General features: G+C 47.1%; 1 protein-coding gene across 3 annotated transcripts in view; it reads right to left on the bottom strand.

The window, feature by feature from the left end:
• Positions 1–22,602, bottom strand: part of LOC119660184 (thyrotropin receptor) — a 172,721-nt gene that overhangs the window by 69,704 nt on the left and 80,415 nt on the right. For all 3 annotated transcript variants that reach the window (XM_038068595.1, XM_038068596.1, XM_038068597.1), the window contains exons 3-5: positions 6,095–6,246; positions 5,954–6,028; positions 5,474–5,551 (exon numbers count right to left, since the gene is read on the bottom strand). In XM_038068595.1, the coding sequence (XP_037924523.1) occupies positions 5,474–5,551; positions 5,954–6,028; positions 6,095–6,246 (305 nt within the window). The remainder of the gene's footprint in view (positions 1–5,473; positions 5,552–5,953; positions 6,029–6,094; positions 6,247–22,602) is intronic.

Raw genomic sequence — 22,602 nt, 5'->3', positions numbered from 1 at the left:
AGTCCCCACCACCTTGAGGACCCTGTAGGATGTGGTTTACAAGGAACTTCCAAATTCACAAGAAGATAATCTTGAAAATATATCCCAGTATTTCATATCAATATATTGGTAAGAATGTTTACATTGCAGTGTATATATCATTTTCTAGACGGGTGTCCAACAATGTTTTCCAATTTTCCGCGAATTATTTGAAAACGTGACAAATTCAGTTGCACATCTTCCAGGACTTATTTTCTTACTTTATTTGGTTATATAATCGTAAGATTTAAAATATGTCAGCAAATTAAGACCACAGATATATCACACTCTTTACAAACTATTGCGCCCAAACCAAATAATAAATTTTTTTTGCTAGTCAACGGCATTAAAAAATTCGATCACGCAACCCACATGGTAACCAACAAAAGATTGGATAGTAAACACCCATATACAGAATTGAACTCCTCGCCGCAACAAGAATTCAGGAGGAATCCAAATTTCCTGTCGAATTTTTTTCATTACTCGGTCACTTAATCCAATAATGGAATGATCGAAGCCCTTCGATCAACTTCAGTTACTAGAAATTCACTTTATCTTCGTTGTCTTCCTATTTTAACTCACTTGATGGCTTCGATTTCTTCGCGGTTTTTTTATCCATGGACCCCTTGTTTAGGTCTTAGCACTCAAACTTCAAAATATTAGGCGAAGACGACTTTATGACTGCGAATTATATTGAGCGCAAATCCGCCCATTCTTTGGGCCAAAGCTTGGCCAGAGGTGAACATATTTTTTTTTGCAAGGATTGCGGGATCCTAAGTCCGCATCCCCTTGATGTCGGACCGGACCAAATGGACAGAAACTTAGTCGCTCTTTTTTTGCTCCACAGACCCCTCGTTTAGGGCCTAGTACACAAACTTCAAAATATTAGGCGAAGACGGTTTTACAACCTTGGCCCCCGGTAAGGGCGAATTTACGCTCAATATAATTCGCAGTCATGTCGTGTTCTGTGAATTATACAAAGGAGCAACATATGCGAGTCGCTTCGGTCACGCCGCTCCCAGGGCAGAGGTGAGGGAGCGTGCTTGACACTCGGAGTTTAATATTATTAGCAAATGCGAAGAACTTAACCTACAAAAGATACGAACAAGTCGGAATACCGGAAGCTGGCGCTTCTAGTGTAAAGGTTTGGAAATTGGTAGGAGTATATCGGTAAAGCTAAGGGTTGTTAAAATGGAAGAAAAGGGGAAAATTTTACATGTTATTAAGTGCATTCGCACAAGATTCATCATCATGAACGGTGTCCGGTCTAGGCCTGCCTTAGTAAGGAACTCTAGACATCCTGGTTTTGCGCCGAGGTGCACCAATTGAATATCCCTAAAAGCTGTCTGATGCAGACGCCATCTGAGGCAGGGTCTACCACGTCTCCTTTTTCTATCATAAATATTGTCCTTGGTCTCCGTGGTCAAAGGGTAGTATAGGTCCCGGGGCGAAACGTGGATTGGTACCCACGATGGAGCATAAAACCTGGGAAATGCCTGCTGAACCAACACCAACAGCTCTACTACCAAACCCTATCTCCACCTCCACGTGGTGACCGCTGGGAGCTCTTTCTTGACGAAAAGCTGCAGACGGAGAAGGATGAAGGCGAGTCTCCCGCGCCTAAAAACGGGACAAATTGTACCAACTGGTCCTCCAGGTTGGGGGTTGGGTAGGGCTGACAACCCTACACGGAAAACAACTTGTTACGAAGCCACAACAGGAGCCTCGGACAGGACGGATTTTAAAACGACGGACCCGGCAACGACAACGGAACAACGATCTGCGCATTTTCTCATGGAACGTGCGCTCCCTGTACAGAGATGAAGCTGATGAGCAGCTAGCCGATACCCTGTCCCAATATAGGGCTGATATAACAGCATTGCAAGAGATGCGATGGACAGGGACCGGTTTTCTGGAGAAGAGCCACTACACCATATATTATAGCGGTCATCCAGTAAACCATGTGCTCGGAGTAGGTTACTTAGTCAGCCAAAAAATGAAACCTGCTGTTATCGGCTCTGAAAACATAAGCGAACGGCTATGCACTCTGCGCTTGCGAGGCAAGTTTAGAAATATAAGCCTCATAAACGTTCACGCCCCTACAGAGGAGACTGCAGAGTCGGAGAAGGATACCTTCTACGAGGCAGTAGAACGAACCCTCGAAGCCTGTCCCAGATATGATATCAAAATCATACTTGGGGATTTTAACAGCCAAGTAGGGAAGGAGCCAGTATTCAGGCCATACGTCGGCTCCCATAGCTTACACGAAAAAACAAATGATAACGGACTGCGGACTATTCAATTAGCAGGGTCACACGAAATGGTTGTTGGAAGTACCTGGTTTGCGCGGAAAGCGGTCCACAAACATACGTGGGCCTCTCCAGACGGGACCACTTTCAACCAAATTGACCACGTGTTGATCGAACGCCGCCACCTCTCAGTCTTGATGAATGTCAGAACATATAGGGGGGCCAATATAGACTCGGATCACTATCTCGTTGGCATGGTGCTCCGAGCCCGAATAACAATACCACCTAGAATCCCCTCTGACAATCAGGTGAGAGTGAACACTGAAGCCATCCACAACACAACCCTCCGCGACACCTATAAGAGGGAAATGGATGCCGCAATAACCGCAGTCAACAGAGGACCTGGAGATGAAACATCAACAAATGATCTTCACAATTACCTGAAGAACGTTATCATGGATACGGCCACAAATATATTTTTCCCCAGCCGCAAAAGGAGTCGGAACGGCTGGTTTGACGATGAATGTAAGCTAGCAACGGAACGGAAGAATGCCGCATACCGAGTAATGTTGCATTCTCAAAGAACGCGGGCACGCGCAGAGACTTATCACGAACTCCGTCCAGCGGAGAAGCGACTTCACAGACGGAAAAAGGAAGCCTAGGAGAACCAACAGGTCTGTGAACTAGAAAAGTACAGGGAGCAACCGCACCAGGCGCGGAAGTTTTACCAACAAATCAGCAGGATGAAGCCTTATACACCTCGATGCTCATCCTGCCGAGACAAAGAGGGAAATCTGATTTCCGACAGAATGGGCATATTGGAGCGATGGGTTGAGTACTTTGATGAGCTACTGAACAACCAGAACATCGGCGAGTTGGAGGTCCCGCCAACTGAAGACGACGGACAAATACTGCCACCACCAACTTTAGGAGAAACAGTCCGTGCAATTCATCGGCTAAAAAATCATAAGTCGCCAGGAGCCGATGGAATTACAGCCGAATTGGTTAAATATGGAGGCGACCAGTTACACCAAGTGGTTCATCAACTTGTGCTCAAGGTATGGGACAGCGAATCAATGCCTGACGATTGGCAACGGGGCATTATCTGTCTCATACATAAAAAGGGAGATATCACACAGTGCAGCAATTATAGAGGTATCACGTTGCTGAGTACCATCTATAAGATATTCTCCACTATCTTGCTAGGCCGGATAGGCCCATACGCCCAGAACATCATTGGCCCATACCAAAGAGGCTTCACTCCAGGCAAATCAGCAACAGATCAGATTTTCTCTCTGCGGCAAGCGATGGAAAAACTCTTGGAATATGGACAACAGTTGCACCATCTGTTCATCGACTTTAAAGCCGCCTATGATAGCATAGCCAGGGTAAAACTGTACACGGCCATGGGAGAATTCGGTATCCCGACGAAATTAATAAGACTGACTAGGCTGATCCTGACCAATGTGCGAGGCCAGATAAAAGCAGCAGGATCACTCTCAAGACCATTCGACATCAACAACGGTCTACGACAAGGGGATGCGCTATCATGCGTCCTCTTTAACCTGGCCCTCGAGAAAGTGATCCGTGATGCTGAGGTGAATGCAAGAGGTACGATCCTCTTCAAGTCCACCCAACTACTGGCCTATGCTGACGATATCGACATCATGGGAAGAACCACCCGAGACGTACAAACTGCCTTCGTCCAGATCGAGCAGGCGCCGCGAAATTTCGGGCTGCACATCAATGAAGGCAAGACAAAATATATGGTGGCAACGTCAGCACCGAAGACGAATCAACCAACAACATCAAACCGCACTAGTCAAACACAAACACGAAGAAGAATAAGGATAGGAGATTACAACTTTGAGACCGTTGACAATTTCTCCTATCTAGGGTCGAAAATCACAACCGATAACAACTACGATGATGAAATCCGCGAACGGTTGTTGTCAGCCAACAGAGCCTATTTCAGCTTACAAAGACTGTTCCGCTCGAAACGTCTCACCATAGGGTCAAAGCTCTTACTGTACAAGACTATGATCTTGCCAGTCCTCATGTATTCCTCGGAAACTTGGGTTCTTAGCAAGAAAAATTGCGAACTCTTGGCCGCGTTCGAGAGTAGAATCCTCCGAAGAATTTTTGGCCCCCTACATGAGGATGGACGATTCCGTAGCCTACACAATGACGAAATCTATGAGCGATACCATGACCGTCCGGTTGTGGATAAAATCCGGCTCAATAGGTTACGGTGGGCGGGTTACTTAATCCGTATGGATGAGGATGATCCCACCCGGAAAGTCTATAAGGGCAATATCTATGGTAGAAAAACAAGACGAGGCAGACCCTGCCTAAGATGGAGCGATGGCGTGGGTCAGGACGCCAGACAGCTTTTAGGGATATCGAATTGGTGGACCTCGGCGCAAAACCGGGATGTCTGGAGTTCCTTATTAAGGCAGGCCTAGACCGGATACCGGTTGTTGCGCCGTTGATGATGATGATGATGATGAAATATTGTCCTTATAGACTTCTAAAATTGTCTCTGGGAAAGGTCCATGAGGCACATGCTGCAAAGCTGCGGACGTTACAATCCTTTAGCGTGAAGTTCTTCCCTTAAGGGGGGAGGATTGAGTCTTCATACATACAAAAGGGGTTTTTTCACCGAATATATGCATATTGGATATCAAATGAAAGCGCTCGATTATTCCTTTGCAGATTTCGTTTTGATGTTAACTTTGACATTAATCTTAAGAGGAGGGGACTGAGGAGGCTAGAAATTGATTTTTTTTCCAAGGAGGCATGTTCCTCATTCACAGTTTGTTGTGACTGCCTATAATCCATTTACTTGATTCATTTAACAAATCTCAATAATCAATCAACAATGTTCATTTGAAAGTCTGTTTGGATATCACCGAACCTTGCGAGGTTATTTATATTTTTTGCGATGTAATTTTCAACAGTTCCTTCATTTTCTTAAACTTTCAAATAAACATTTTTATCTCAGCATAAAAATAGACGTGCATACGTGAAGAACACAAAAATACAAATGGAACTAAACATAAAACGTAAAAAGGTATTCTTATGCATGAGCCCCTACTATGTCATCCCCGTAATTATCTGTCATTCCCCACAAAGATTCAGTTTCAACCATGACAAACACAATCTGAAAATAGTCGCAATACTAAAAGAAATTCAAAGTTACTCACATTGTCTTGATTGTATCTGCTATTCCATAAAATACGTCTTTTGTTAGGTACACCAACTTTGGAGCATGGGAAATGTATCTATAAGATATAAACAAATTGATTTTAATAATTGGCTACTGTTTATTACATATGCAAGCATTGATTTTGATAAAATATGTAGTTGCCATTAGGGGATTTCTTTCAATAGAAGAAATATTTTCCTTCATTGGAATATATTCAATTTGCATCCCTCGTCATTGTTTTAATGGCGCGAAACGAAACCTCATAAGTCACAGACTATGCATTGACTGCGCTGAATATAGTCCTAGCTTATTACATACATATATGTTAGTATATCCAAAATAAATGTCTTTATAAATAGTATCTAATAGAAGTAGTTAAGTTGTATCCTTTTGAGTGACCAAAAGAATATCGATTTTACCTTATAAATTATTCCACCTGCTTACGAACATTTGGATAAAAATAACAGTTGACACTTACATCGTCCTCAGATTTTTTACAGATTCAAATGCCCCTGGTTGGATCGATTCAAAATTACTCAGATCAGTCAATGTTCTGAAATAGGTCGTAAGTTGCAATCAATCTGGCTTTTAATTGTTCGCTTTGCAAAATATGCCCTACACATCTCGAAGTGTAGATCCATATAATTTCAATCCAGTATTTCTCAGTAAAGGCAATCCTGCTTTAGTTATGGTTAGACGATTCATTCCCAGCTGTAGTTTCTGTGGTATTCGCAGCAATGCATCACCTTCACATCTGCACTCGAGTTCCTCCTGGAAATAACAAGGAGAATAAGATTAGGTTAAATTTTGTGCAAATCCTTCACGAGGAAATATTGTAGGAGAGAAATAATGAGGAAGTTAGGCTAAAAATTGCGGTCAGCTCGCAAAATTATAGCATTCTGCTATAATTTTATGGTATAAAGAATATAGAAGCAGCAAAAATGGTAAAATTTGAAAAGATGATACCAACACAGATTGATAATTCCAAAGTTTGCCCATGAAGTAAAATTAAAATTAAAAAAAAGTATTTTGTTGTTAGCAGAGGGTAGGAACAACACTTATCCTTTTTCTGTGCGTAAAACGTCGCGAAGTTGAATAGCGGCACTTGGAACAGGTGGAATGCCACTGGAGTCCACTCCTGGGGTTGATGGCATTACAGCTGACACTGTCGTAAATTCAGTTATGAACCTAATAACGATGACCTGCAGAGCTTAGATGCCCACTAGGGCATCGAGACGTGGCAAGCCCTATATGTATTGGAGCACGGCGGAAATCGCAGAGCTCTGGAAAGGGTGTCACAAACACCGCCGCTTGACACTAAGTCTACACGACCAGGAGGAGGCATGTGCCATAATCACAGAGTACCCATCAGCCCAGAGATCCTTCTCTGACCACAGTTGGATACTCTTCAGTCTAGATCTCGCCGCAGAGGTCTCCAAGCCCTTTAGAGACCCCAGGAGGATCGACTGGAGAAAGTTTGGTCAGGTAATTAAGAAGAAACTCTCCGGTGCACAAATTGGTAGGATTGGCACGACAGACGAACTGGAGTCAAAGGTCGGGGCTCTGAAGAAGGCCTTTGATACCGCCTTCAAAGTCTCGTGCCCTGCTAAGTACAGCAAAAAGACCCTGCCACCGTGGTGGAATGAAGATCTCTCTAGTCTCAGGAAGCTGACCAGAGAAATCTTCAACATCTGCTACAGGCAAAAATACTGGCAGCCATACAAGGACTGCCTAAAGAAGTACAAGTCGGCTATCAGGACCGCCAAGAGGCGGTCTTGGCTAGACTATTGTCAGAACATTGATAGCACTAGTGAATCCGCGAGGCTCAATAAGATTCTGTCCAAGGAACATAAGTGTCCATCCTTCCTTAAAAAGTCGGAAGGCTCCTGGACGGAATCTTCTAGTGAAACCTTGGAGCTGCTGGTGCAAACGCACTTTCCCTCCAGCGAGGAGGACTGTGATTCAGAACCTCGCTTGGAGGGTTTGCGGCAACCCCAGCTGTGTGAGACTATCAAATCGGTAATTACCGGGGATAGGATCGGCTGGGCTATAAACAGCTTCTCCGCATACAAATCTCCAGGCCCAGATGGCATAATGCCAGTCATGCTACAGAAGCAGCAGGAACGGGTTGTGCCGTGGCTTGTTGAGATTTACCGAAGCTGCATCACTTTAGGATACGTACCGCAGTCCTGGAGGCGCGCACGGGTGGTTTTCATACCGAAAGCGGGCAGGTGAGGTCATGAGTCCGTGAAGGACTTTCGGCCAATCAGCCTGACCTCTTTCGTGCTGAAGACCCTAGAACGCGTCCTGGACATTCACTTAAGGATGATTATGGAGAGAACGCCTTTCTCTAAGTCCCAGCATGCCTACCTCAAAGGAAAATCCACAGAAACCGCCCTCCACAAGGTAATTGGCACGGTTGAGCGGTCGCTGCAGTACAAGCAGTATACCCTTGCTGCCTTCTTGGATATAGAAGGAGCTTTCAACGTCAGTACCAACGCCATCAAGGAAGCCTTGACCGGTATTGGACTGGAGAGGTATCTCACGCATTGGATTATATCCATGCTGAGTACCAGGATAATCCAGCCCGATCTGGGAGGCAACCACTTGACCAGAGCTGTGAACAGAGGCACGCCCCAGGGTGGTGCTATCTCACCGGTGCTCTGGTTAATAGTAATGGACAAAATTTTACGTACATTGGACAGCAGCGGGGTGAAGGTGGTGGCTTATGCCGACGACTTGGTGATATTAGTATCAGGGATGTTTCTGTCCATTATGAGCGACATCATGGAAGGAGCGTTGCGAAAGGTGTGCCTGTGGGCCGCAAGATGCGGACTCAGCATAAACCCAACCAAAACGCAACTGATGCTATTCACCACCAAGACAAGGATACCTGAATTCCATCTACCACGGCTGAATGAACAAAGATTGGTTCTTTCCTCTAATGTAAAGTATCTGGGTGTAATCCTGGATCCTAAGCTAAATTGGAGGTTGAACATAGAACTGAGGGTTAAGAAGGCCTGTATAGCCTTCTATGCCTGTAAGAGAACCTTTGCGAAGAAATGGGGTCTCCGGCCGAGGATGGTTCTCTGGATGTACACCGCTGTAGTGCGTCCGATCCTCACGTACGGATCTATTGTATGGTGGCAGGCTTTGAAGAAGAAATACAATAGAACGAAGCTTAATAGGATTCAAAGAACCGCGTGTGCAGGTGCTACGGGGGCTCTGCAGTCCTGCCCGGCAGATGCTCTCAATGTACTCCTGCATCTCCTCCCCCTTGACCTCCACATCAAATATGTTGCAGCGTGCAGTGCCGTCAGACTACGTGAGTCCGGATGTTGGACAGCGAAGTCCTGCGGCCACAGCAACATTCTAGATGAAATATCTCGAGAAATGTGGGCATTTCCCACGGACTATGTCACACGCAAGCTGAACTTCACGAGAAACTTTGCTGTGGACCTTCCAACCAGGGCAAAGTGGAAGACCGGCGGCGTGTTGCAAGACTATGGCACGGTATTCTTTGCGGACAGATCAAAGATGGCCTATGGAGTCGGCGCAGGGGTTTTCTCGAATACACACGGTGTATCCAGTCGTATGGTCTCCCAGGTTTCGCCAGTGTATTCCAGGCGGAAGTACTGGCGATATTGGAAGTCTGTCGATGGCTGGAGCGTGATTCGAGCCCCAAGCGTAACATAGCCATTCTGACCGACAGCCAAGCGGCCATCAAGGCCTTGTGCTCAACGACGACATCTTCCCGGTTGGTGGGGCAGTGCAGAGACACGCTCAACCATCTGGGCGGCACACTCAAGATCACTTTCCTCTGGGTTCCCGGGCATAGGAACATAGAGGGGAATGAGCGGGCTGACGGATTGGCCAGGCAAGGCTCTGCTCTTGGCAGTCCCTCGGGGAATACAGTTGGTGTTCCGCTGGCGGCTGTCGGGGGCCGAGTCTACTCGCACTGCCTAGCAGCCGCGGGCCTGAGATGGCGAAGGCTTACAAGCTGTGCCAAATCAAGGAGAATTTGGCCCGCTTACAACATAGCCCGATCACGAGAGCTCCTGTGCCTGACGCGTGCAAATGCATTGAAGATTACGGCGGTCTGCACGGGGCACTGGCCCATAGGGGACCATGCCGCTAGGCTCGGCTTACCCTACAACTCGCATTGCCGAAGCTGCGGAGAAGGAAGGGAAACCCTCATGCACTTTCTCTGCGATTACCCGGCTCTGGCTCGAGTCAGGCTGCGGACACTGGGTAAACCATTCTTTGGGGGACCTTAGTGAGATTTCTAGCTGCAGGGTCAGAGAGCTGCTTTCCTTCGTGAATGCTACGGGCTGGCTCTGAAGATCCGAGCCAGCTGGACTCTGCTTCCCTGTTCCTATAACAACAGTCACGGTCTTAGGAGTTTGTGGCATCAAAACGGCGCACCAAAGCGCTAATTGGGCTCCTCGGAGCGGCCACTGATACCTACCTACCTACCCATCAGCCAAAAGGAAACCCGGCAGTACAATAAACACTGCTGGCAGGACTTGGTCGACAAGGTGAATAGGACCCGTAAGGACTAGGTTACAAACAGTAACCCGAACAATTGAAGCCTTATGAAAACCCTGCCCACTTAAGGCCGAACAGATGGACCGCATTGTACGGATATTGTCCCCCACGCACCCCATATGGGATGATGACGGCAGTGCGGACAGCAAAAGTTGGAAAATGTAGCTTTCTCTATGAAAAGCAAGAAGGCGTCAGTACCCGATGGAATTCCAGCAAAGGTATAAAAACTGGTATTTCAAGACCTGATCAGCAAAGTGAAAAGTGACCTCGAGTTGCAGTATTCATACGGCTCGGTAGGCATGCTTAATACTGCTGCAAAAAAGTTCATCAGAAGTAATTCACAGTTCGGTTTTAAAGCAGGGAGATCCACAGTTGATGCTGTCATGCAATTCGTGGATGCCGTTTGACGAGCGGAAGCACATAGCCGCCGAACTCGACGGGTGGTGCTCCTCATAACGCTTGATGTCAGAAACGACCTTAATTCCTAGGCAATACTTTCCACGTGCCGAACTATCCTTTACGGATATTAACTCTAGAGGGCCAGAGGAAGAATGGATGTCGCTTTGGGTGTAGCATAGGGACCCATCCTAGCGCCGGATGTCTGGAACACTACCTATGATAGACTATTTAAACTAAATGACATGCCAAATGTTACTCGCGCTTTGTTAACATTTATATGCGGTTTTCATAAACTCCTATGTGGGGTACTTTGCGCGCCAACTAGCGGCTAGGGGTTGATGACGGTGAAAATTGCAGAACTTTTTTGCCGTTGTTGTTCCTGTATCCAAGACTATGCCTTCCCATCACATGGCCAAACAGAATATTATAAGTATTCATAGAAAGCATCCTTCTCATTTTTACCGCAAATCTGCATTGATGCATAGCCTCCAGAAGCCTCCAGTCAAGGTCCTGTAAAAACCAGGCTTCAAGATCGAGAGAATGCGTCCTGCGATTGACATTAACAGTAGTTCAACCTCGAGTTCACATCTACTATCCCTAGGCTTTTCATAGTACCAAAGCATAGTACCGCAAGATGAAGCAGTATACTTTCCTGGGTCATCAACTCGTTTCGCTTACGTCCAGAATATCTTGCTGATATTGCTGCTATCCTAGCCCAAGTTGCAATACCCTTGTCAGCGAGCGTACGAGCATTTCAGGAACCAGCTAAAAACCGTTTTCGATAGCCCTATTCCCCTAATCCCTACCCGAAGCGTTATATTCAAGCCTGCAACAGTTGGAAAATACAAAGATAGTCACAGACATCCACGATAAAGCGGAAATTGAACCGAAGCCATAAAAATCAGGAGTCTAGTATTCAAACAACTTCATCACGAGATCTGGATTCTGTTTGCTAATGCATCAAGCGGTTTGTCTTGGATTAAAACCAACAGTCACAGTCAGGGCAACGGGGATCACTCCCACGATCACCACCACGGCCGGTTTTCATACTTGAACAACTCGCTCACGGTGTGGCCCCTCGTCACCGGCATCAGGCAATACCTCCGCGCCAAAGAGCAAAACGGATTGCGTTGCTCCCATAAGGAGACGTCTCCTGATGCTGATCTATACTCTACCTTAATGGCGCATGCCCCTTCGCTGGCGTGTAAACGTCACGCCTATGATACTCCTTCCATATATTGGCGATTTCTGCCGTCAACCATTACATATACCCTCCGCAGCAAGAAACACACGCTATCGATATCAGGTCCGTCAGTGAGTTTACGATAGTGCCAGCTACAACGCTAACACCCTCGAAGTGACCCCCAACTCGACTCTGCCTGTTCCAACAGCTTTGACGAACTTGCTCATGTTCACCCTCGTAACATTCCACATACAGGGAAAGTGACGAATTGGTGCATGCCGATAAGAAGCCTCAACTACTTCGAACGCGAAGACGGATACCTGTTTCGGTATTGCTCGCTGATTAGCACTAGATCAACTTTTACCTCCATAGCGAACTACGCTAGAAATTGGTAAGCAGTTGCACTCTGGTGCATGTTAATTTGTAGAGTGCGGGTCAAGCTATTCGCGCCCTAGTCCTTTCTAGTTCCGCCCTAAAGATTGGCCACCGTCCCGAGCCAGCACTGTGTGCGAAGCTCTCATCGCGATCGCTGCAGAGAACGCAACTTTCGCTTCTATTGCAGGTCTTGCCTTGGTGACCTACCTGGCCGCATCTCCGACATGTTGTCCTCCTAGCGAGTACCTTGTAAGTTTCTGTCGTTGATTTGATTTGATGTTGAATATCCGTATACGTGACCTGCATACTACCCACCCAATTTTGATTTTCCCGCTTCTAAAGAGTGTCCTAGCATATTACTCGGGGACTCCACCGCAGCCAGATTTTGGCCTCGAACATTTGAAGAGGTGGTACCTATCCAAGCTTTGTTTACATCTTGACATGCTCGCCTTATGGCCTCCTCCACTTCAACCTTTTCTGTAAGGAAGTCAAGATTTCGTTTTTTTAAAAAGCACATAGGTCGTCTTCGGGCTTAGTTCGACGACCACTACGCCACCCCTCCATTTTCCTTATGAAAGACATTTCTGCTCCATTGTCCTGGAGTCTCATCTTGTAGCCGATTTCACAACGGACTTCCATTTGCTTAATAAGCAGAGCCGTCCATTTTCGTCTCCTCATCTTTTCTTTTACTGGATTTTGGTTTGGCCTCCTTATATTTGGACTGACAGGTCTCTGCCCAATTGTTTCCTTTTATCCTTCTTTGCCTTCTTTTTTTAGCCCAGGAAACTGCTTGGATAAAGTCTTCTGCATAAAAGTCTTTGTCTCTCCGCTTTGCCATCTGTTTAGCGCTAGCAGTGTTCTCAGCGGAAGTGCGACTGTATCTGCTTTCCAAGCGTCTTCCGATACTCTCCACGTTCGCCTGCAAGAAGTAAGAAGGACGTGCGGTCCAATAGTTCCTCCAGTTCCATCAGCCTGCTTTGATGCCTTTACTGATGTTCCTCTGGATGAACGTTGCCGACCGCATTCGCTTTACCACTGCCGCGCATTTCCTGATGAGCCTTTTGTCTTCCGCTGTACCTAAAGCGGGCGACTGCACTTCTACTCGGTTCATGCCCGAATGCGCCTGCTCAAGACTAACGGACTTCCGAAACAGAGACACTACAAAGTTTTGGAGTTGCCGCCCCCACACCGTAAGTCACTCCACTTGGTAAAGTTTCCTCTTTATTTGGGTGCCCCTATAAGAGTTCTCTGTTCTTCACTCTTGTGGCGAGTTCTGAGCTGAGCAGAGCGCCGGTGACGTCATCTGTCCGCTGGTATTCGCGACATTCGAAATAAATTTCGAATGCCGCGCCACATCACTCCGCCCTCAGATGAAACCGAGGGGTTTCAGCGACCGAATCCGGAACTGTGTTCCCCATCAGTCCTTGAAGCGAACGCACCGTTGTTTAGGGTTGCACACGGGCTTCAGCCTGGACAGAGAGACCGCCTTTTTGTGTCCACCGATCCCGAGCTGGAAGAAATGCTCTCCCCGCTCGAGAACGCGGTACGGGCCTTCGTAAGGAGGCTGCAGCGGCTTCCGGACGGCATCCGTCTTGACCAGGACGTGCGTACACGTGTCCAGTTCCTTGGGCGCACAGACAGGTGCGGACGAGTGTTGGGTGGGACGAATGGCCTTGATGCGTCGGAGATTGTCTCTCAGCAGACGCACCAACCCCGATTCTGTGAGACCCGATCTCTTGTCGAAGACCGGATCACTTGGAAGTCTCAGGTTCTCCCCGTATACCAGCTCCGCGGGCAGCAAATTCCTCTCGGCGGGTTGCACGTAGGCCTAGTAGGACGAGAGGCAAGACTTGGGTCCAGGACTGATCGTCGCGTGCCATAATGGCGGCTTTCAGCGTCCGGTGCCAACGTTCTAGCATCCCATTGAATTGCTGGTAGACTTGCAAAACAAGTCTCTTATAGATTCCACGACCAACCTTAATTCGTCGGGACAAATGGTATCTCACCCAGGCAATAATCTTTCCGTTCTTTTAGAAGACATTACCGACATTACCGACTCTCGTGTTCGGGCACTTCTCCAAAAGTTCAGCCAGATTACTACCGAGTGTAGTCTCTCCAAACCAGTGGAGCACAATGTGCAACACCACATTATCACTACTGGTTCCCCGATCTTCTCGAAGGTGCGTCCTCTACCATCCCAGAAACTGGCTATTGCACGGAAAGAGTTTGAACAACTCGTTCAACAGGGTATCTGCAGGCCCTCAAACAGCTGTTGGTCTTCCCCACTGCATATGGTCCCTAAGCCAAACGGCGAATGGCGCCCATGTGGGAATTACAGAAGGCTAAATGCACAGACTGTTCCTGGCCGATATCCAAATCCACTTGGGGCGCGGCAGGATCTGCAGCATTCGAAATTTATTTCGGATGTTGCGGATGCGGACGGGTAGATAGCGCGGAACTCTCCACTCACGCATTTTAGAACGCACCAAAGGAGTGGAGAATTAGCGGTGGAAAAATGCCGTTGGTTGGGACAGTAAGGACCGCATGGAAATAAGCCGGTCTCTTCTGTTTCCAACCGCGGCGGCGAACACAGTAATTGCAATACCGATCTTTGTTCTGTTTTGTATCGCCTTCATTAGTAAATTAAAATTTAAATATTCGGAATAGATTTGAAAATCTTCATTACTTGAAGGATAGAAACATCATAAGTTGGCAACGTGCTAAAGTGGTGACCCCGATAAAAACTAAAAAGCCCGACGCTCGAATACGCACCAGCGCCGCCGCCGAGCAGAACCCCAAGGCCATCAAGTCTGGTGATTCCGCCATCGTCATCCTCGTGGTTTTACCTTTGTGTGGTTTTATTAAGTTGGAAAATTTGTGAATACGGAAGCATACAAAATCCCATCGAAGTGCTACGAAAACATCAGTGCTACGAGCCGACGACGTAAACAACGCCGCATCGCAACCCATCAGCACTCTACAACGGGCACAGGCAGGCACTTCGCATAAACTTTCTTCGTTTCAATTTTCGTCGAAGGCGCATAAATCTCCGTCCGTCTACGGGTCCAGTCAGCTCGGCTTGAAAGTAGCACACGCAAGGACAACTAATTATATCCAATAAAAAAAAAAATATATAATTGCTTCCCTCGCAAGGAGTTTCGCAGGAAAGGAGACGGCCATCAACTTCATTCCAATAAGATAGCATCTGGCAATCAATCTTCAAATTTAATTGTTGTCGTTAGTTTTGCAATATTCGCGCTAATTGTTAATTATAATATTAAGAGTTTAAATTGTCAACATATTTCAGAGAATAATAATTGAAAATCGCTGCAAGAGACGGCGTTAGGTGTTTCACATCGCGGGTTCTCCGTTTCCTTGGTGGTGTTTTCGGTCTGCGCTGGAGAGCGTCCGCTTCGGTCGTCATTTCTCTGTTCGTGCGTGCATTTGTGGGTGCCGCCTGCCGTGTCGGAGCAAAATTCACCGCGTTTCATTATAAACTCACCGCGTGTGCATTACAAACTCGTACTTTTCGATAAACAAGATGTCGTTCGACAGCAGGGGCGAATGGCGCCCCTGTGGGGATTACAGAAGGCTAAACGCAAAGACTGTTCCTGACCGATATCCGATTCCACTCACTTTGCGCATCACCTCGCGAATTGCCGCATCTTTTCGACCTTGGACTTAGCCAAGGCATACCACCAAATCCCAGTAGCTCCTGAAGACATTCCAAAGACGGCAATATGCACACCCTTTGGACTCTTCGAGTTCACCCGAATGACTTTCGGATTGTGCAATGCGGCGCAAACCTTTCAAAGGTTCATTCACTCAGTCCTGCGAAACCTCGATTTCTGTTTCGTCTATTTGGATGATGTTTTGGTCGCTTCTTCCACTGAGTCTGAGCACTTAGCCCATCTCGAGTGCATTTTTCAACGTCTCCTTGAGGCCGGTTTAGTCCTAAACGTTGAGAAATGCAAATTCCTTCAATAACAGGTGAGATTCCTCGGCCACTCAATTTCCTCTGAAGGAATACAGCCCGACCCAGACAAGGTGCAAGCAATCACAAGCTTCCCGCGTCCGAAAACAGTGAGGGAGTTGAGGAGGTTCTTGGGCATGCTAAACTTCTACCGTCGTTTCCTGCCCAAGGCCGCCCATCACCAGTCCATTTTGAACGCGTACTTGTCTGGCCCCAAAACAAAAGACACACGAGAGATTGTGTGGTCTGAAGAGGCTGTCTGCGCGTTCGATAAATCCCGACAGCAACTGGCTGATGCTACACTCTTGGCATTTCCTCTGCAAGATGCACCCCTAGCCGTTTTTGTTGATGCCTCTGACATCGCAGTAGGTGCTGCCCTTCACCAAAAGGTGGATCAAGTTTGGCAGCCGTTGAGCTTCTTCTCGAAACAGTTGAATCCCGCTCAACGGAACTACAGTATCTATGATCGCGAACTGTTCGCCGCGTACTTGTACATCTCCCTAGAAGGCAGGCCGTTCACAGTGTTCACCGACCATAAGCCTCTCACGTTTGCTTTGAAACAAAAGCCCGACAAAGCGTCCCCTCGTCAGCTTCCACACCTGAGCTTCATAAGCCAGTTTACGTCAGACATCCAGCACGTGTCCGGCAAGGACAACATAGTTGCTGACGCTTTGTCTCGTGTCTCCGAGGTTAACATCCCCGCTTCACTTGATTTCTCGCCTATTGCCAAGGCGCAGGAGGATGACGCAGCACTTCAGAGCCTCAAATCCAACCCCAAATACAAATTTCGGGAGTTGCCCATCTTCGGCTCAAACCTCTCGCTCTGCTGCGAAGACTCGGAAAAGGGACCTCGGCCATACATTCCGGCCACATTTCGCAAGGAAGTGTTCCACGCAGTTCACGACTTGGCGCATCCCGGCATCAGGACAACAAACCGGTTACTCACCGGAAAATACTTCTGGCCCTCCATGAACAAGGATATCAATTCCTGGGCTAGAGAGTGCATCGTATGCCAAAAGTGTAAAGTCTCCAGGCATGTAAGGAAAGAAGTGGGCTCATTCCCCCGCACTACCAAGCGTTTCCACACGATACACCTCGACATAATAGGGCCTTTGCGAGACTCGCACGGCTACAAGTATTGCCTCACAATCATCGACAGGTTCACGCGGTGGCCTGAGGCAATACGTCTGAAAGACATTACGGCGCAATCTTGTGCCGAAGCCCTCTGCCGAGAGTGGATACCACGCTTTGGTGTCCCTGCAGTGATCATCACTGGCCAGGGAATGCAATTTGAATCCACCCTTTTCTCGGAGTTAGGCAAACTCCTGGGTTTTAAACGTCAGCGGACTACTGCATACCACCCGCAATCCAATGGGATGCTAGAACGTTGGCACCGGACGCTGAAAGCCGCCATTATGGCACGCGACGACCCGTCCTGGACTCAAGTCTTGCCTCTCGTCCTACTCGGTCTACGTACAACCCGCCGAGAGGAATTTGCTGCCAGTCCCGCGGAGCTGGTTTACGGGGAGAACCCAAGACTCCCAAGCGATCCGGTCTTCGACAAGAGATCGGGTCTCACGGAGTCGGGGTTGGTGCGTCTGCTGAGGGACAATCTCCGACGCATTAAAGCGCCACCACCCACTCGACACTCGCCCACACCTGCCTGTTCGCCCAAGGAACTGGACACATGCACGCACGTTTTGGTCAGGACGGATGCCGTCCGGAAGCCGCTGCAGCCTCCATATGAGGGCCCGTACCGCGTTCTCGAGAGGGGAGAACATTTCTTCCAGCTCGAGATCGGTGGACGCAGGAAGGCGGTCTCTCTGTCCAGGCTGAAACCCATGTCCGCCCCGAAGCAGCGTCGTGTCCGCTTTGTGGATTAACGGGGAACGAAGTTCCAGGATCCGTCGCCGAAACCCCCTAGGTTTCGTCTGGGGGCGGAGTGATGTGGCGCGGCAGGATCTGCAGCATTCGAAATTTATTTCGGATGTTGCGGATGCGGACGGGTAGATGGCGCGGAACTCTCCACTCACGCATTTTAGAACGCACCAAGGGAGTGGAGAATTAGCGGTGGAAAAATGCCGTTGGTTGGGACAGTAAGGACCGCATGGAAATAAGCCGGTCTCTTCTGTTTCCAACCGCGGCGGCGAACACAGTAATTGCAATACCGATCTTTGTTCTGTTTTGTATCGCCTTCATTAGTAAATTAAAATTTAAATATTCGGAATAGATTTGAAAATCTTCATTACTTGAAGGATAGAAACATCATAAGTTGGCAACGTGCTAAACACTCATCCACGACTTTGCGCATCACCTCGCGAATTGCCGCATCTTTTCGACCTTGGACTTAACCAAGGCTTATCACCAAATCCCAGTAGCTCCTGAAGACATTCGAAAGACGGCAATATGCACACCCTTTGGACTCTTCGAGTTCACCCGGATGACTTTCGGATTGTGCAATGCGGCGCAAACCTTTCAAAGGTTCATCCACTCGGTCCTGCGAAACCTCGACTTCTGTTTCGTATATTTGGATGATGTTTTGGTCGCTTCTTCCACTGAGTCTGAGCACTGAGCCCATCTCGAGTGCATTTTTCAACCTCTTCTTCAGGCCGGTTTAGTCCTAAACGTTGAGAAATGCAAATTTCTCCAAAAACAGGTGAGATTCCTCGGCCATTTCATTTGCCCTGAAGGAATACAGCCCGACCCAGACAAGGTGCAAGCGATAACAAGCTTCCCGCGTCCAAAGACAGTTGAGGAGGTTCTTGGGCATGCTAAACTTCTACCGTCGTTTCCTGCCCAAGGCCGCCCATCACCAGTCCATTTTGAACGCGTACTTGTCTGGCCCCAAAACTAAGGACAGACGAGAGATCGTGTGGTCTGAAGAGGTTGAAGAGGTCACCAATATAAGAGTTTTCTGTTGTAACGAGTTCTGAACTGAGTAGAGCGCCGGTGACGTCATCTGTCCGCTGGTATTCGCGACATTCGAAATAAATTTCAAATGCCGCGAATCCTGCCGCGCCACACCCCGGTGTCCCATCGGGTATTTCAACCCTCGCTGCCTCGTTCGCTGGTTGCTTCGCTGAGCGAGGCATTTATTTCTTATGTTTATTCTGCATTGAACTTTCATCAACTAACTGGTGCCTAAAGTACCACCTGGGAAAGTTAGGGATAGCTACCGACACTCTACGTTTGATTCTGCGGAGAGAGCAGTATAGTTTCAATACATATTCTGCAACAATAGACGAAAAGCACATCATGAGCATCAACAATTCAAAATAGAACCCATGAACATTACAGTACCCTGAAGACATGGAAAGTAACTTAACACCCTTCTCCCTGCTATTTACTTATCCCAGCGTCTACTGCAGCTTCTTAACAAAAAGCTTGAAAACGACAATTCATCAATTTCAAATTGGTACACGTATTTGAATAAAATTTGAACTAAGATTTGCCTCTTTGAAGAAAATGATGTAAAGTAGCTTGTTTACTAAGAACATCACAATCAAAGATACCGACATTTGAATACCTGCCTAAATACTCATGCTTAAATATTAATTAGGTAGCAACATCTGGTTGTTGCGGTTTTATCTCTTACAAAAGAAAATATGGAAACCACTTAAGATACACATTTCTGTGGTATTCTATTCACTTTCGTCTGTGGACAGTACCTAACATACATGTATCTACATTAAAGTAAGCAAATTGTATTTTATCTATTGCGAAAATTTCATTAATACTCTTCTAAACAGTCTTTTCTTTTAATTCAGTTCAAATACTTTATTTAGATAGCAGATAGCAATCTCTACAAAAAATTTATAGAGTTTATATGAGTACTAAACCGGAAAATTCAGCAACGGCATATTACAAGCATGCAGAAATCCCTGGCACATGTATACACAATTATTTTGAGATTACCACCTGAAGATTTATATATCCTTGAGGTTGCAGTTTAAGTAAATTGAATTTATTTAGAGAAAAATAATCAAAACTACAAAAAAAAATATTTGCACAGAAATAATTCTATTGAGAAAATTAAAATGAAAAGATAAATACGACAGTGAAAGTAGAGTTGGTCAATGCAGAGAGTAAATTTTGAGCGGTAGTAACCATACCGTGACTGAAGCAAGCGACGCTATTATGCCCAGAAGGAGATTGTTCCCCGGTAGGCAACCCAACTACTACGAAATCGAAAGTTTGCGAGCCGCATGTTTCCGCGCAAGGAGGCTCTGCCAAGGGCTCAGCGGAAAGCCCGGTAGCGACGGTCGGGAGGAGGCCCAGAGGCAACTGCGTAGACGCCTAAAGGAAGCCATTCGAATGAGCAAAAATAACTGCTTGAAACAGGTGTGTGACCATGGCCTAAAGAATAGTAATGAAAAGGATGCGGGGGTCATCCGAGGTGACCTGTTCCCGCCTTCTGAAACAGATTGTTGCCACTCTATTCCCTCACCACCAAAATAGGGGAAGGCAAACGGTTGTCCAGCTAAATGACGGCATAATACCTCTAATAACTGTGGAGGAGCTGCGAAAAGGGCCCTACCTTTTCGCCAACACCTTCCAGGCGTACCTAAAAGACGGAATATTCCCTGTCCAGTGGAAAAAGCAAAAGTTGGTGTTTCTTCCAAAATCTGTCAAACACGGGTTCCCAGGTCGTTCCCGCATCGTCCTATGTGCGTACTGGATACAATGGCAAAGATGATGGAGAGAGCCATCTACAACAGACTTCCACCCATCAATGGTTTGTCGGAACGCAATTTTAATTTCCGGCGATACCACTCTACGGAGGAAGCAATTAGCATTCAACTTGACGAAAACGGAAGCGGTGTGGGACACCCGCTAAGACAGCGTACTCCTGAGGTCCATCATCGATGTTGTAACAGAGCATCCGCTCTCGCAATTACAGCATGATAGGTGGGCATACCTATCGTCGCCAGGGACTTTTGACCGAATTCAATGCATTTTTCGTGTCTAGAGTTACTACCACGCAATATCTGCAGATTCAACCCACCCCGTGAGTTGCATTTCCGGTCAAGCTAGTAACTAATTTAATGAATGGTTTATCTGACTTTACGGAGCCTATACTGTCGATCTGAAAGGCCTCCTTGACTCTCAACGATGGGGAGCACTCTATTATAGATTGCCCGCTCTAGCATTTTTCCCATGGTGTCTAGAAGACATATAGGTCTATAGAAAGTTTGCCAGCGTAGGCAGTTTTGACAATCTGGTCAGGTATCTAGTTTAAACCTGAACAGGTGCTGGCGATATCCTCCTTGCCCCGTGAGAAAATGGGTGAGATTATAATTAATCTTGAGATTAAAATTAATCTCACCGTGCCGTCTTACTTACCACTCCTTAATGGCGGAGATGAGCCTGTGTGTCCACCGACCCTTTCCCAAGCGTTCCCAATGCTCTTGCCATCTGTTTAGAGATCTCTCCCTTTCGACGTTTTTCATTTGCGATAAAGGAGAGATAGACTTTGCATTGTATATTTTCCTCATCTCATCTGCCAAGATGTCAATCGACATCATTCCTGGGGTGACGAATGTTGCATCATCCGAAACAGTTCTGCACGCGGAGCACACCCTTAGGACTGTCCTTCTATAGACTGCACTCAGCCTTAAATGTGACCTGCATTGCTTTATCCAAACTGGAGCTTCGTAGGGCCGAATCGAACTGACTATCTTAGCACATACAAGCAACCTGGAAACATGCCGTGGTCCTCCCACATTCGCCATCGTTTTTTCCAGGACCACACTTACCGAGGAAGCTTTGCCATAAGCATACTACACGTGTTTCTTATAGCTGAGCTTTCCGTCTATCATCACTCCTCTGATATGATTCCTAGTTTGAATACGGGCATAATTTCTTTTACAGCGCTTGGTGATGGGGATCGCTTCCATTTTTTTCTCCGCAAGTGTTAGACTAGAACTCTCTAGCCAACCTTTAACAGCACTGAATGCTTCGCATGAGTGTAACTCAGCACCTCTGAGATCCTTTGTGATACAACTAGCGCTATATCGTCGACGTAATCCACCACCGTGGCCTCCTTCGGAACCGGTCACGGAGACCCAGCCACAGAGGCCCAGTTTAGAGCCTTGTGGGACACCCGCGGTGTCAATGTACTCCTTGGGTTCATCATCGGTATTATACCAGAGTGTCCGCTCTCGACAATAGCTACAAGATACGTGAGAATACCAATAGACCCCAAAGATTTCCGTATAAGGTTTGAACTGGACACATCCAGGGTCACCACAACGCAATATTTGCTGGTACAACCCCTTCCGTAAATTACATTTTCGGCCAAGCCAATAACATTGGTCAATGGTTGATCTGGCTTTACAGAACCCGTACTCCCGATCTAAAAGGCCCCCTTGGCTCTCGACGACCGGGAGTAATCTATAATAATTACCCGCTACAACATTTTCCCCATATTGTCTAGAAGTCATATAGGTCTATTGTAGGACGGCTCGGCTCCCCTGGAGTTCTTCCAGCCTTAGGCGGCAGTACCAGCTTCTGCCGCTTCCATGCCGTAGGGAATATCCCTAAGACATGCACGCTTCAACAAATTCAGCGAAAATGCCCCGTTTGGATTTTACGGTAAGTTTAAGGGCTCCTTTCGGTGTGCCGTCCAGGCCCGGAGCTTTATTATCAC

The sequence above is a fragment of the Hermetia illucens genome, chromosome 6 (assembly GCF_905115235.1).
Source record: "Hermetia illucens chromosome 6, iHerIll2.2.curated.20191125, whole genome shotgun sequence".
Lineage (NCBI taxonomy): Eukaryota > Metazoa > Arthropoda > Insecta > Diptera > Stratiomyidae > Hermetia > Hermetia illucens.
The sequence above is the reverse complement of the archived record's forward strand: the minus strand, read 5'-3'. Positions and strand labels throughout refer to the sequence as shown.